The following is a 16008-nucleotide window of genomic DNA, read 5'->3' on the forward strand; positions in this document are numbered from 1 at the left end:
GATGCCTCCCAGCAACTGTGCTCTGTCAGACTGGGTTAACACAGTGTACACAGTTACACAGTGTGGGCAAGGTAGAGAACAGAGAGGAAAGAGGGCTGAGAAGGTAGAAGAAAGAGGGAGAGAGAGGGCTGACAAGGTTGAAGAAAGAGGGAGAGAGAGAGAGGGCTGACAAGGTTGAAGAAAGAGGGAGAGAGAGAGAGGGCTGACAAGGTTGGAGGGAGAAAAGGAAAGGGAGATAGATAGACAGAGGAGTCGAGAGAGGACTGAGGAGATAAGAGAAACGGGGGGGGGGACAGAGGGAAAGAGAGGGGACTGAGGGAGGCTGGTGGAGAGGGGGAAGGGGAGAAAGGAAGGAGGAGAGCTGAAGGACACAGGAGGGATGGGGTGGGGGGTGGACAGGGTGAGAGAGGGATGGGGGCTAGGGAGGGTTGAGGGCTGAGTTAGGAGCCTGGCCAAGCCTGGCCTGGCCTAGCCTGGCCTAGCCTGGCCTGGCCTGAGTCCAGCTGGGATGATGTGTTGGAGCAGCTTGTTTGTGACACTCATGGTCTCCAGCCGAGAATCTCCTGAGAGAAAGAGTCAGACGTAATGAGCCTCGCAGACCAGGGAGGCCTGTGTGTGTGTGTGTGTTATGAGGGGGCGTAATCACTCTGAACTGGCCCAGGGGGGAGGACTCAAGTCAGAGTGGGTTAGCAAGAGAGGCAGAGAAGAAGAGAGGAGGCAAGGAGATGAGGGCAGAGGAGAGGGGACGGGATGGGAGAAGAGGAAGAAGGGAAGAGGAGAGGGGAGGAAAACACAGCAGTGAAGGCTAAAGGAGAAGGGAGGATGGGAGCCCCAGATGAGGAGAGGATCGAGTCCCTCATAGGGGCCTGTGATCTTACTTACAGTCACATGGAGCTGCAGCACAGGCAAAAACAGTCGCCCCTGTTTAGGGATTATGTTTTATTGCACAGGGCAAGGGCGTCAAGTTGCTCAGATGGTTGAATGGAGCCTTTTTGACGCGCTGTGTGGAAACAGTGCTTTTGAAAAACGTATACCCACAAGGTGATCTCAAGTTCTCTTCATCTTCAAGTGATACTTTGACACAGACACACACAGAGCACCAGGAGAACTAAGTAGGCCATCTGAGGTCCCGAAGGCTTTGAGTCTAGAGTTAAACATGTTTTAATCAGGAAGAGAGAGAGAGAGGTATGGAAGGAGAGAGAGAACAAGAGAGAGGGATTCTACTGTAATCAATAAATAAATACCCAGATGATAAACATCAATTTGAGAGTATTTGGAAGTGGTTTAAACGAGCGCTGGGATAGAAGAATTCTGTTAACGGGATCCTTTGTCACGGACAAGTAGCGTCGATCGATTTTAAGAAGCCACACTCGTCTGCATCCAATCATTGAGACCCCATGCATGCTTCGTGCCCGCGAGTTTTAAGTATAGCACAGCAGGGAGTCGATGTGGTACCCATGAGGTAAAAGAAATAGAGACAGAGAGAGGGGGAAAGGGGAGAGGGGGAAAGGGGAGAGGGGGAGAGAGAGGGGGTGAGAGAAGGCAAGTAACTCATCTTTTTCCTCGTCCGTGCTCCCCGTGCAGGAGATTATAGTGGTGTACAGGTTAACCTGACGGAAATGATGCTTTTTCTTCAAGCAATATTAAGGAGAAGAATTCATAAAGGTACATATCCATGCTTCAACATGTATTTTTATTAGACTTGTCTGCATCTGAAAGCTAAGGACTAATTTCGATATCCTAAATACGGTGCTGCATTGATCCGTTTGCTAGTAGGCATGCTACACTAAACCCAACTCCTTTTGCATCAATTTAAAATGCAAATGCGAATAATGACATGAAAATGCAACCATTCACTTTGATTGCTTGATTGTTGTGGCTGTGGAAGACTGTCAGATGCTTGGCGTTTGCTGCAATGTGCGAAAGAAACGGGCTCTGGAAAGATCGGCGCGCGGTCCAAATGGAATATGCACAAGTTCCAGACGCATTGATCCCATTGAACATTTCCCCTCATGATAGTCATCGACATTCATAACGACTCCATCAACTGTCAGTCCGAGGCATCCCTGACTTCACCGGCTGATTGCGCGGGGGCGATGTTTGCTGAAGTAGTTTTTCGTCTTCTCCCGTGTCCTGATTTTCTGGGTAATTTATTTATGAATATGTGAACTGTTGCTTTGAAGTGCAGCGCGCACGCTTCCTCGGTATGTCGTTAATGGGCTGGAGCTGCCACCTGTTGGTAGTGAGCGAAAAAACATCAAACCGGATTCTCTCCGTCTCTCCGCGACCAGATGGAAGGGGAGATGGGGGGCTAATAACGGAACAGGAATCCCAGCTCCAGTCCGACTGCATCACGACCACCACATCATGCTGATGTGGTGGTCTCCTCTGGGTGTATGTTTTGTGTACGTGTGTTTGTGTGAAACAGTCAAGAAGGGTGTCTGTTTTTTGTATGTGTGTGAGCAAGTTGTTTGTGTGTGTGTTATGTGTGTACAGCAGTAAAGATAAGTGTGTGTTTTTGTGTGTGTGTGTGTGGGGGGGTGGGAGGGGGGGGGGGGGGTGCGAGGGACACTCATACCATAGCTTCCTGTCGCATTACCCAGCCTTCAGATACCTACTGTTAAATCGGTGTTGTGGAACACCAAGGTTTTCTCACATCTTGCAGTTATCTGTCAGTTCGGTAAGCCGTGCCTTTGATCACTGAGGCGTGTTGTTGGTTTGCTGTTCTTCTTTTTTTAAAACAAGACGTACAGTAACAGTCTGTTTTGTGAAGCCATGGCGGGGGTTTTACATGTGCAATAAGAGGATTTGTTGAAGGATTCTTCTGCTGGGACATCCTGTCTGATAGGAACAGGAAGACCCCACAGACAACCAGGTGAAGTCTTCCTGAAGGGTACATGGTGATACAGCTTATTTACAGGGGTTCCCCTGGTGACATGAGTCTACTAGTGGCTGGATGAAAGGAGAGAGGGGAAAAGGAGAGAGGAGAGAACAGATAGATAAGCGTGAAGAAGAGGAGAGGAGGGGAGAGAGGAGAGGAGGAGAAGAGAGGAGGGGATATCTTTCGAGAAGATACACGATGGAACAATATGGCCCTTGAAAGCACAAGTGCGATAATAGCTCAGTAGAACACTGTGTGCACCCCTCAGGGTATGTGTCTGTTGACTGTGTTTGTATGTGTGTGTGTATGTGTGTGTTTGTTAATGTGTGTATGCACATTATGTATGTGGGTCTGTGTCTGTGCGTATCTTGGTGTTTGTGTGTTTGCATGTGTATGCATGTGGGTGTGTTTGTGTGTGTGTATGTGTGTGTCTGTGTGTTTGTATCTGTGTCGGTGTGTGTGTTTATGTGTATCGCTGTGTATTGCTGCAGGGACAGTAACAGGTATAAACACACCCAGCTGCTTTACAACAGGGTTCTCTCGCCTTATAAAAATAGCTCTCTTATGTTGTCTCCCTAATCTCTGCCTGCCCCTGCCTGCTGTGGTTTAATAGACTATATTCATGCTGTTGTTACAGGGTGAGCATCTCTAACCGACCCTGCATGCTGTGGATGAGAGCATAAGGCTACAGAATGGGACTGATTGAGAGAAAGGCTGTAGGATTAGAGCTAGGACTGGTCTGTAGACAGGCTAGAGCTAAGGCTGGTGTAGTTTCAAGCGAGGGTTAGGACTGGTTTAGTTACAGGCTGTGGTTAGGACTGGTTTAGGGAGAGCATAGATGTACCGAATATAGATCGATACATGGAGATGCTGAGCTTGCAGGTCTCATCATGGCTGATGACCTGGGCTGACATCCGCTCATCCTCCTCCTCTCTGCCCATCTGCAAGTCAGATGTGTTCTCTCTCTTCCTCTGTGTCTTGCACTCCGTTCTTCTGTCTATCCACCTGAGATTAATTAGCTTTATGAGCCTTCATATGCAGACTAGCGTATGGGTATGGGGGGGGGGGTGTCAGAGGAGAGGAGAGGAGAAGAGGAGTGGAGAGTAGTGAGAATAAAAGGAGAGAGGGAGTTGTCTTGCTAAAGCACGCTCTCCATGTCAGGGGAACCCCTGTTCCATTCTCTCATCTTTGCTATCTGTTTTCATCTCCACGCAGGTAGGGAAGAGTGAAGGTGGTGGGGGGCAGTCTGCATACTAAAATAAAGCAGGGCGGCTGTCTTACTGTAGGTCATGTATTCCACTCTCCTCAGGAGACACAAACCTGTCACAGTAGAGACACAGGCCAGAGACACAGGCCAGTAGAGACACAGGCCAGAGACACAGGCCAGAGACACAGGCCAGTAGAGACACAGGTCAGTACAGACACAGCCCAGTAGAGACACAGGCCAGATACACAGGTCAGTAGAGACACAGGCCAGTAGAGACACAGGTCAGTGTTTGAGCTGAACCCCAAACAGAGCAGCCGGTCTAGTTCTGGTCCAACCCCATCACCTCCTCTTCCCCTTCTTCCTCTGCTTCTTCCTTCCGTTCCTCCTCCACTTCCTCCACATTTTTTCTACTTTTCCTCCTCTGCGTCTTCCTTCCATGTCTCCTCCTCCTCTATGAGACTCCTGTCTCCTCCTCCTCCTCGTGGGTGAGGCTCCTGTCTCCTGCTTTGAGATGTTCTCTGTCTAGGGTGACGACTGCCTGTCCTGTCTGCTGGAACGCAGCAACACAAACACAGACACAGATCCTTTGGCCCCATTATGTCAAAGCTGTGACTCTGTGTCTTTTGTGTTTTTGAGTGTGTCTGTGTGTGTGTGAGAGAGAGAGAATGTGTGTGTATGTCAGAGACAGGGAATGAGAGATGTGTTTCAGCTGCTAGCGAGGGAAGAGGGGAGAGAGAGATGAAGAGAGTGAGAGGGGAGATTTCGGAGAGTAATTTGCGTCTCCAGTTGTGAGATAACGATAGGGAACTTGCTGATTGCTTGATGGTTGTTTATTAGGTGTGGGCAATCCTTGTGTTTGGTGCGTGTGTATGTGTGTATGTGCATGCCTATGTGTGTGTGCTTTATGTGTGTGTGAGAATGAGTGTGCCTGTGCAAGAGAGAGAGAGAGACGGAGAGAGCGAGAGAGATAGTTTCTCAAAAACACCAAGGGATAGCGTCAGCTCTTCAAAGTGGTTACCCATAAGCCTCCTTGTCTGGATTCATTTGCACATGAAACAGACAGACACGTTGTCGCCACGGAGAGAAGGAAACTTCTGATAAGTGTCATCATCACCCCCTGTCTCTGATGTGAGTGTGTGTGTGTTCTGCTGTCATCTGTGCGAGTGTGTGTGTAACTGTGTGTGTGTGTGTGTGTGCATATGGGTTCATTTGCTGATGTAATTGTGAATGCGTAGGGGCCAGTGTCAGAGTTCTCCTGTCCAGATGGGATGGCTGCAGGACTGAGGTGTGCGTGTGTGTGTGTGTGTGTGTGTTGGTTGGGGTGGGTGGTGAAAGAGACAGAGGGAAGGAGAGAGAGACAGATAGGGAAAGAGAGAGAGCGTTTGAGTGACAGAAAGGTTGTGACTTTCTCAGCTCTCACCCAGCAGGCATACTTAGCTTTGGGAATGGATTTGAATCTGTGTTGTAACGTGTGTAAATGTCAAATCAAATACAATTTAATTTGTATAGCTCTTTTTACAACCAATGTCACAGAGGGCTTCACATACGCCCATAGAACTGCCCCTAAACCAACCTAAACCCTCACGGAACACAAGGAAAAAATGGAAGAAACCTCGGGAGGAGCAATTCGATGAGGGATCCCCTCCTCCAGAGACGGTTGGTGACAGAGAGGTGCAGACCATCTGCTGCACCAACATAGTCATCAAGAGTAGAGAATGAAAATCTGCAAATGGATGTTGCAAATGTGCGTGAATTTGTTTGTGTGTGTCGTGGGTTGCACAGAGTAGCCTTTACTGAGTATCTAGACAGAGGGAGGGAGGGAGGGAGGGAGAGAGGAGGGAGAGGGGAGGGAGGGAGAAGGGGAAGGAAAAAGAAGGGGGTGTCTTGGTTGGCGAAATCGGGGAAAGGATATTTAGTTTCATATCAGGCTCGGTTAGCCACAGCTACTGAAATAATGATCTCATCTTTATTTGACACTGTGGCATTTAATAAGGTTGAGTAATTACCATGACGACAGTGGACAGTTAGATGCGGGCGGAAGGTTGACAATAGTGCTGAAGAGGGCATGGATCTGTGATCTGGAGGGGAGTGGTGGAGGAAAGGGCAGAGAGAGAGAAAGAGAGAGTGTGTGAGAGAGAGACAGATACAGTAGAAGTGAAGCGTGGGAGAGAAAGTGAGAGAGACTCTCGGGAGGAGAGAGGGGACGAGCGAGGGAAAGGGGCGGGGCTCGCGTTTGTAGAGAGGGTGTGGTGAGCGGTGGTGCTACTTCGTGGATGATACCGGAGGAGGGGAGGTGGGGGGGGGGAGAGGGAGCGGGGGATGAGCGAGAGGAGGAGGAGGAGGCAGGGGAGGAGGAGAGTGTGGCTGTACTCAGATAGGTTCTCTCTCTCTCCTTCTCTCTATCGGGGACAGTTGTGTTTGTTCTGCTGCTCCCAGCCCCCCCCTCCCCCACCTCCAGCCAGCCCCTCTCAACCCTCCTACCCACCCCCACCCCCCAAACCCACACCCACCCGCCCCCTCGCTGACAGGCAAGCTTGAAGTTCCACGTACCACTCCACCCTCCGAGACCTGCATGCTGGACTCGCCTGCTGTGACTCCCTGCTCTGAGTCTCTCTCTCTAGGACCACATCTGACTCTGAGCCTCCGGACTCCTGTGGACTGTCTCTCTCTAGCTCTCTCTCTCTCTGTCTCTCTCCCTCTGTCTGTCTCTCTCTGTCTCTCTCCCTCTGTCTCTCTCTGTCTCTCTCTGTCTCTCCCTCTCTCTCCCTCTGTCTGTCTCTCTGTCTCTCTCCCTCTGTCTCTCTCTGTCTCTCTCTGTCTCTCCCTCTCTCTCCCTCTGTCTCTCTCTCTCTCTGTGTCTCTCTCTAGTCTCGGGTGTCATTTTCACTCAGACTCCTCTCCAGTCATGCTGTGTGGACTGAGGAGAGACGGGACGAGCAGTTTGGGTAAGACGGCACGGCGAGGCTTTAGGACTGAGAGACACCGCACGATCGTGGTGGAGAGATGTTGCTGTGGGTTTGGACTGGCATATATCGGCATGTTGTTTTAGTCAGCTGCTGTTTCGCAGTTCTGTATTGTTTCTGTATTGTTCCTTCAGAAGAGAATGGCATTATGGGACATAGAATCAGTTCACTTCCTGTAGACAAATGTGCCTGTTCTGAGTCACGTCGGATAAAAGCGTCTGCCAAGCGGTTAACGTTTAAATGTCAGGTCTACTGGTCAGGTGCTGTGCTAATGTGTTGCGTTGTGCTGGTCATCTTGGTAGTTACTGGTTTGAAGGTATGTGTTCTGTTTTTTGATGTTGCTCGGTGAACGTACTAGACGATTTATGCGAGTTTGACGTGTGGTAGATGTTACAAGTCTGCGGGAAATCATTGACGGATCCGTTGATTCAACAACTGACTTCAAACCTCATTCATCACTCCGTTCATTTGATCACACGCTTGCTCGTTCATTATTACCGTCATCAATCAATTCCTTCCTTTGCTCGTTCGGTCCATCACTCGTTCATTTTCTACCCATCCTTTAATCCCTTCATTTTTGGATCCTAACTGTATCATGTCTTCATCCCTCCATCCCCTGATCTCTCCATGTAGACTGTGTCTCTGCGCCGGCCCAGACAGACTAGAGCCTACAGCTGAGTCCTGCTGAGTCAGACAGGCAGACTGAGAACAAGAGATCATTGTAAAAGAAGCAGTTAAAAAGTCATTTTGTGGAACAGTCTTTCAAAGAAACAGTCAGGGCATAATGTACTCGGCTCAGGTGACTGAGTGTGAGTGTGTGTGTGTGTGTGTGTGCGCTGTTGCCATGTTAAAACACGGTCTTCCTCGGTGAACTGTGTTAGCACCATATCAGTATGTCTCCCTGGACATCACTCTCTGTTACCGTCCTACTGTGTGGGGAGTGACTCACACATCCGGCCTTAGAGGAGAATGTGTGTGTGTGTGTGCACGTGGCTTGTCAGTGTGTGTGGTGTGTTTGTGTGCCAGGCCGTTAGAGATGTGTGTGTGCGTGTCTGCTTGTGGATGTCTTTGTCTCCGTCTTGTGTTGCTTGTCAATGTGTGAGAGTGTGTGTATGTGTGCCTGTGTGTGGCTTGTATGTCTGTGTGTCTAGGTCTGTTTGTCTTCCTGTGAAGGTGCGTGCGTGCGCGTGTCAGTGTGTGTGTGTGTGTGCTCCTCCACAACTCAGCAGTGTGGCAGCATTTGGTTAGAAGCAGTAACTCCTGTCATGCTACACTGGCCTGGATAATGTCTCCCTGTAGGGGAGCAGGGGGGAGAAGAGGGACCCAAAGAAGATATGAAGAAAGATGGAGGGAGAGTTGAGGAAGACAGATGAACGAAAGATGCGGGCAAGAGAGTGTGGCGGGGGGGGCGGCTTGGTGTTTGAACTGGAGGAGAGAAAAAGGAAGGGGGTAGACACCGAGAGAGGAGAGAGAGGAGAGGAGGAAGGAGTGAGAGAGGAGAAGAGACACAAGAGAGGGAGAGAGAAAGAGAGAGAGAGTAGAGAGAGAAGAAAGAGGTGATCACACTCAGACCTCAGCTGACAGGAGGTAACAGAGGCCATCGTCTCACTGACGGCTGTGTTCGATAACCCCGGTGGCCCCCGCGACCCTAACCCTGCTGCCCTCTTGGCCTAATGGTGGATGATAGGGGTTCGATCCCCTCTCCCTACCACGGATAAAGCAGAGAAGGCTCCTGTCTTATCCTCTTCTCAGCATCTCTGCCACACACTGTAATTTACCAAACCAGTCATTAGACTAAATACTGCCTGAACACTGCACGCACTGCTCTTTCCCGAGGCTGGCATCGAGAGACAATGGGAGATGGGGGGGGGGGGGGGGGGGGGAGCGATTGAGAGAGGGAGGAGAGAGATGGGGATAGAGAGAAAGGGAGGGGGGGTAGATAGAGAGAGCAAGGAGATGGAGGGAAGACAATAGTTAATTAACCATCTTCCTGTCCAATCGGAGGATCCAGATGTGGGGCCGTCTCCATGACGACACCAACCTGCCAAGAGGAACGCAGAGGACAGAGGCAAGTCTGGGTAATCAGAGAGGATTGTTTAGGACAGTGTCTCTCATGGAGGGAGTGTGTGAGGGCTCCCTAGCAGCTGCCTGCCCGACTGACCCTCACCATCAGTTGGTATTCAGCTGGGATCCACCCCCACACTGAAGCACCTGTGACAATCTACGGACATTGTTTATCAGAAGAATTTCTATCAGTTGAAAACAAACTTTTAGCGTCAGAGTGTGAGGGACTGGGTGTTGGTGCTCTGGTAGATGGTGTCTCCAAGTTAGGGACCTGGGCTTGTTCACTTCCGGATTGTGCTGTCGAGTGAGGTTGTCAATGGAGAACGGCCATCTGTCTTTCTTACTCATTGCTTCATGAATCCCAAGAACCAAGTCTGCCAACCCTTTATAACTTGTATAACAATACATTGACATGTATTCATTTAGCAGACACTATTGTTGCGTGACTTACATCAACACCCATAGCAACAGTACAGTGACCCGTATTCGCTCAAAACCAAGACTGAAAAGAAAAGGAAGTGTCACATGGTGTGACACACTGTGCTGTTGGCTCTGGGGGAGTGCTGTGACTGTGTGGGCAGGGGAACAGCAGCACCATCAGGGCTGTGGGGGGGCCCAGCGCTCCTTCCGGTCTCTCTGACCCCCTCTAAGAAGAGCTCATCTCTTCTCTTAGTGATCGTATCCTCTGCAAAGCACCCCGTACTCGGATCCGGAACTGTACTGAATCCCCAGAGAGAGAAGGGGATAGAGGGGGAGAGAGAGATGTAGAGACGTAGAGGGAGATGGGAGAGAGAAGGAGGGAGAGAGAGAGAGAGAGAGAGACGTAGATCGAGAGGGGAGGGGAGCATAGGGAGCTGGGAGAGAAAGGGAGGGAAACTGGGGAAACAGAAAGATAAGTCGAGGGAGATAAGCGAAGGAGAGAGATAAGTAGAGGAAACAGAAAAGATGAACGGGAAGAAGAAATGAGGGAAATTGAAGGAGGGATAGAAGTAGTGAGATACTGTAGAGGGAAAAAGAGAGAAAGAAAGAGTTAGGTGGAGAGAGAGAGAGAGAGAGAGAGAGAGAGAGAGAGAGAGAGAGAGAGAGAGAGGTGGAGAGGGAAGTGGAGAGAGAAGTGCTTTGATCATGCATGCAGGAACACCCCTACACCGAGCATGTGGGGGCTCCTCGGTCACAGGCCAGGGTGGGTGTGCATATGTGCATGTGTGTGTCTGCGTGTGTGTAAGTGTGTGTACGTGTGAGGGTAGGGGTTCATTGGAAGCACTCAAACCTCACTTTACAGCTGTAGTTAGCTACATCTCTACCCTGCCTATGTGTGTGTGTGTGCACAGTGTGTCAGTTGTGAGTCACATAGCTAAACCGGCAGGTGACTAGCATGATGTTTTAATCTGTTGCCAAGCTGTTAGGATTACAGGGAGAGGGATTGAAGGGACTATTGCACAGACACACACACACATGTACACACATGTACACATACATACACACACACACACAGCTTCTCCCCAGTGGAAGCTAGAGTTAAATATGCTGGTTGGAACTGGTGTAACAGCAGCCCAGACTGCTCTGGTACAGTTGGTATGCATAGTCTGTCTTAGGGCCCTGATCTGGGTCTAATAATGACACCATATGCAGCAGCAGATCCTCTGGTGCTTCTGTGATAATGAGAACAGCAAACACACCCACACATACACACAAACACTCACACACACAAACAAACACACCCACACATACACACAAACACTCACACACACAAACAAACAAGTGCTCATACGGAAACAAGCACTCTCTCTCACACACACACACACACACACACACACACACACACACACACACACACATACACACACACAAATGCACATACAGACTCATACACACACAGACTCACAGACTCAAATACACATATCATACTCACACACACACGTGCAGACACACACACGGAAAGAACTTGCTCTCTGTTACAGGGAGACATGATGAGTGTGTTGTCTAATATGTCTCTATAATGGTTGGGAGGATGAAATGAATACATTAACTGTTTCTGGTCTCATGACAAACATCGTTGTGTGTGGGTGTGTATTAGTGTCCGTGAGGGAGTGTTGGTGTGTGCGAGAGGAAGCGTGTGTATAAGAGTGTGTGTGGGTGTGTGTGTGTGCGCTGGAGAGTATCTGTTGCATCTAACAGCAGACAGGGACCCCCCCCCAGGGAGAACTCCTGATGACAGCCCCCCCCCCCTCCCCCATCAACATCTGAAATCACTAATTTATGGATCAAGTTTAGAGGAAGACAAGACTGCAGCCGGCATGAATTATTCAACAGTCAACACTCCCAGAGTACAACCAAAGTATTTGATTCCCAACACACACGCACACTTGCGTACACACACTTGTAAATGATACTTGTGGAGGTATCTATTACTGTACTATCAGACTGTTTAAAGGTAAGGCTGTGTTCTACACACATGAAAGGGATGGTTCAGAAGGCACAACTGTGTGTTTGAGCGTCCTAAACTTTCAAATCTGCTGGTGTGTGCACAGCACACGAATACAGCTGACCTCCATATCCACCACCAGCCACCTTACCTCTAACATGTTCCACTCATATATCTCCACAGCACAAGTCATTGTTTGATTGGGAGCGTAGCTAACTCTGGGGCCCACCTCAGTGTTGCTATGACTGATTCACTTTATAGCACAACTAAAGACCAAACACTGTGATCACCCACCGACACAGAGCCACGATAGCGCCATCACCTCCACCCGCCATCCACCCAGCCCAGGCCAACTCGGCCGAAGGGGTGTCCCCAGCCCGGGGTGTCCCCAGCCCGGGGTGTCCCCAGCCCGGGCCCTCGGGGGTCCCAGTGTAACGGGGCTGTTCTCTCCCCCCAGATGACGGGCCTTACTCTAAGAACAAGGAGCCCTCAGGGACAGACCATACCCTGGGCACCCGGAGGCACAGCATCCCAGGTACCACTACCCCGTCTCCCCCTCTCTTTCTTTCTGTCTTTCTTTCTGTCTGTCTGTCTGTCTGTCTGTCTTTCTTTCTTTCTGTCTTTCTCTTCCTCTCCTTCTCTCTCTTCCTCTCTTCCCCTCTCTTTCTTTCTCTCTACCTCACCCTGTATATCTCTATTTTTCTTCTCTCTTTCTCTGTATCTCTCCCTTTCTCTCCCTTTCCCTGCCTCGTGACTCTGATGTGGCTTCCTTGATCTGCCTCTATAACCTGCCTCTTTAGCCTGCCTCTATAGCCTTCCATTTTTGCTGTCTCCATAACCTGTTTCTGCAAAGCCTGCTTCTCCAGACTGTCTCACCTGCCTCAATAGCCTGTCTATCTTTAGCCTTCATCAATAGCCATTCATCAATAGCCTGCTTTTTAGCCTGCCTTTATGGTCTACCTCTCTGTAGCCTGTCTGAAAAAGCCTGCTATTCTTTAGTCTGCCTCAACAGCTTTCCTCAATGGCTCGCCTCTCATTTGGCCTACCATGCTAGCCTGATCATACAGCACTGCCATAGCTCCATAGCTCTCTCTCTTCTCTTTCCTCTCTTCCGCCGTCGCCCCCCGTCGCCATGTCTCTCTGATCCCGCAGGTCTGCAGACGACCTACCTCTACCCCTCTGCTGTACGCCCACAGTATCTCTTCTCATGGAGGGGGGGGGAGTGGATGTGGAGGGTGGAGAGAAGGGTGGAGGTAGGCGACAGGGGTGGGTTCTCTCACATGTCTACTGGTGCTGATCTGCTTCTCTTTATGCTGTACTTTAGTCTCGATGTAGAAACTAACTAATGTTACTGCGGTTGCCCCCCCCCCCCCCCCATAGCTAGCTGTTCCCGTAGTAGCGTCCCCCCATAGCTGTTCCTGTAGTGGGCCTCCTCCCTCTGCTCCAGGTAGGTGCTACAAGTTCACCCCTACCCTGGGGCTGTTTCTGAGCTGGGCTGATTACTTCCTGCTGACACCCTGCAGTTCTGGGTCCAGCAGCAAGTGTCTAGGAAGAGATGTACAGTATATCGATTATCTCTGTCTGTTTCATCTAATGGACCTGTTTACATGGGGTTTCTAATCAGTGTGTGGATCTCTCTTTGTGTAGAGATATGTACTTCTGCGTGTACTGATATTTATGTGTACTGACACAGTTTAGAGATGTGTCTAACACGGTGATTTAGACTTTATGATGTTATGGTTATGATACTGCTATTATTATCTCCACCCACTTGGGAAAGTCTGTCCTTCGTGTTCTTTCTGATTGGCTGGTTCATCCAGAGGACACCATCTCTCCCCTCGGCGAATGAAAAACCGTGCAGGGAAGATTTCCGTCTGTCCTCCTTTCCGTCTGTCGCTTTTATCTGTCTGTCTGTCTGTCCATCGGCCTGTCGGTCATTCTGTCTGTTTGTCTGTCATTCTGTTTTGTCTGTTTGTCATTCTGTCTGTTTTGTCTGTTTGTCTGTCATTCTTTCTGTATATGTCTGTCTTCCCGTCTCTCCCTTCGTCCCTCCGCTGTGGTCGTGAAAGTTTCTTGATATGAGGCTGGCAAATTCAGGAACGTGCCGGATCATCTCTTTATTCCTTTCTCTTCCATCTCTCTTCTGATCTGACGCTGCTCTTTCACTCTCTCACTCATCTCATGAAAACCAGTATGCTGGAGAGAGGGATGGAGGGGAAATAGGATGGATGGATGGGTTAGGGTGAAGGAGTGGAGGGGGGGGGAGAGGAGGCCCTTTCACAGATAATCGTTCTGAAGAGGCGGAACGGCAGAATGAGATGGATGAAAGGCAGAATGCTTCTCGTTTTCCTCTGGTCCCGTCTCAGAGATTAGCCGGCGGTTTTTTATCGCTGTGTTCAGCAGTTTGAAAAGCTCCTTATCTCCTGGAGAGAGGAACCTGTGTGTGTGACACCTAGACCCAGATAAACCACTAGCAGGGACGCAAAACCCCACAACATGTCGTCGTATGGCTGCACGCTGAGAAGAGGCTGTGTTAACGGCAGTTAGTAATACAGTAAGTAGAAGTGTCTGATGGTGTCTGTCTACTAACAGGTGCGTCTCTGTAGATGTCCCTGGTAGAGTGCACCAGGGTCAGCTGATCACACCTCAGGTTGACAGAGGACACACCTGTCTGGAAACGAGGTGCTTGGGTGTCAGACGTGTCAGAGAACTGTGACTCTCGAGTTGTAGAACAGCGCGTTCTGCGGTGGAACGTGGATGAGCTGACTGGACTGTCCAGGAAAAAGGAGTGTTTTCCACTGGTAGCCGGGTGTGTCCTGGAATCCACAAGTCCACTCTCCTCACCTCATCTGACTTTATCTCCTCTCCTGGTTTCTCCTCTTGCCTCCCCGGCTCACTTCTTTTTATCACTTACCCGCCTCCCTTTCCTCTTCTTTCCTCCCCATGCCTTGCCTTGGCTGGTCTTGATTCTTATCAACATTTTTTGTATTGTGTGTGTGTGTGTTTGCCTGTGAGTGTGTGTGCTTGCCTGTGCGTGTGTGTGTGCTTGCCTGTGCGTGTGTGTGTGCTTGCCTGTGTGCTTGTGTGTGTGTGTGTGCTTGCCTGTGTGTGTGTGTGTGTGTGTGTGTGTGCTTGCCTGTGTGTGTGTGTGTGTGTGTGCTTGCCTGTGTGTGTGTGTGCTTGCCTGTGTGTGTGCGTGTGCTTGTGTGTGTGTGTGTGTGTGCTTGCCTGTGTGTGTGTGTGTGCTTGCCTGTGGGTGTGTGTGTGTGCTTGCCTGTGGGTGTGTGTGCTTGCCTGTGTGTGTGTGTGTGCTTGCCTGTGTGTGTTTGTGGCAGAAGCGCTGCGGGGGGTCACCATCGTGGAGCTGTTGAAGAAGGAGGGGAGCACTCTGGGTCTCACCATCTCTGGAGGAACCGACAAGGACGGAAAACCACGGGTCTCCAACCTGCGACCTGGCGGCCTCGCAGCCAGGTGAGACACACACTGAACATACCCTACAGAGACACACACTCACGCACACGCACACGCACACACACACACGCACACACGCACACACACACACACACACACACAGGACCTAAAGATGTTTGATGTGGTTCAGTGCTGTGTGTTCAATTCACTGCCTTCCTCTTGTCCACTTGTTGATAGCTTGGTAGCTGCTTCAATATCTCAACCCTGCAACTGCATGATAAGATGTGTTTGTGTCTGAATTCGTGTGTGTATTTGTGTGTATGTCTGTCTGTGTTTGTCTTTGTCAGCGTGTGTGTGTGTAGTTGTGCGTGTGTGAGGATGGAGAACGTGTCTGGAGATCTGGAGGTTGGTGAACATGGAAAACATGAGGCTGGAGGCTGGGGATCTATCTCTGTCACAGACTACACACTATCTTACAGCAGCCTAACAGCCTGTGTGTGGGAGTGTGTGTGTGTCTGCAGGGTGGGCTCGGTGTGTGCGGGTGTGTATGCGTATGTGTGTCTCTCTGCAGGGTATGTTTAGTGTGCGTGGGTGAGTGTGGGTGTCTCCGCAGGGTGTGTTTGATGTGCGTGTGGGTTTGTAGTCGATGTTCATGTGTGTGTGTGTGTGTGCGTGGCTACACACGTTTTGTAATTACCATCTAAATGAGGGTGTAGAGCCTCACTGCAGAGTGCCACTCAGGAGAGAGAATGTGTTTTATTGTTGCAGTCATCTACTGTTGTCAATGATGCAGCCATTACTACAGGACCTGACGTCATAGAACATTCCAGTAACAAGCGAGCGTCTGCGCCCCGTGTTTGCCCCCTTGTTCCCAGGAGCGACCAGCTCAACGTGGGCGACTACATCAAGTCCGTCAACGGCATCAACCTGACGAAGCTTCGCCACGAGGAGATCATTAGCCTGCTGAAGAACGTGGGGGAGAGGGTGGTGCTGGAGGTGGAGTACGAACTGCCCCCTACAGGTGGGAGGGAGAACTGCACGCTGCGGGCTTCACACT

General features: G+C 50.2%; 1 protein-coding gene across 8 annotated transcripts in view; it reads left to right on the forward strand.

Moving 5' to 3' along the window:
• The window catches only part of grip2b (glutamate receptor interacting protein 2b), a 62515-nt gene that overhangs the window by 26076 nt on the left and 20431 nt on the right, over positions 1 to 16008 (forward strand). For 3 of the 8 annotated variants that reach the window (XM_062461276.1, XM_062461330.1, XM_062461267.1), the window contains exons 2-4: positions 11998 to 12075; positions 14876 to 15011; positions 15827 to 15972. In XM_062461276.1, coding sequence (XP_062317260.1) covers positions 11998 to 12075; positions 14876 to 15011; positions 15827 to 15972 — 360 coding nt within the window. Of the gene's footprint in view, positions 1 to 1531; positions 1666 to 6678; positions 7034 to 11997; positions 12076 to 14875; positions 15012 to 15826; positions 15973 to 16008 lie in introns of those variants that run through there. The other 5 variants (XM_062461293.1, XM_062461304.1, XM_062461314.1 and 2 more) reach the window with 5 other exon arrangements.

This window comes from Osmerus eperlanus, chromosome 1 (genome assembly GCF_963692335.1).
Source record: "Osmerus eperlanus chromosome 1, fOsmEpe2.1, whole genome shotgun sequence".
Taxonomy (NCBI): domain Eukaryota; kingdom Metazoa; phylum Chordata; class Actinopteri; order Osmeriformes; family Osmeridae; genus Osmerus; species Osmerus eperlanus.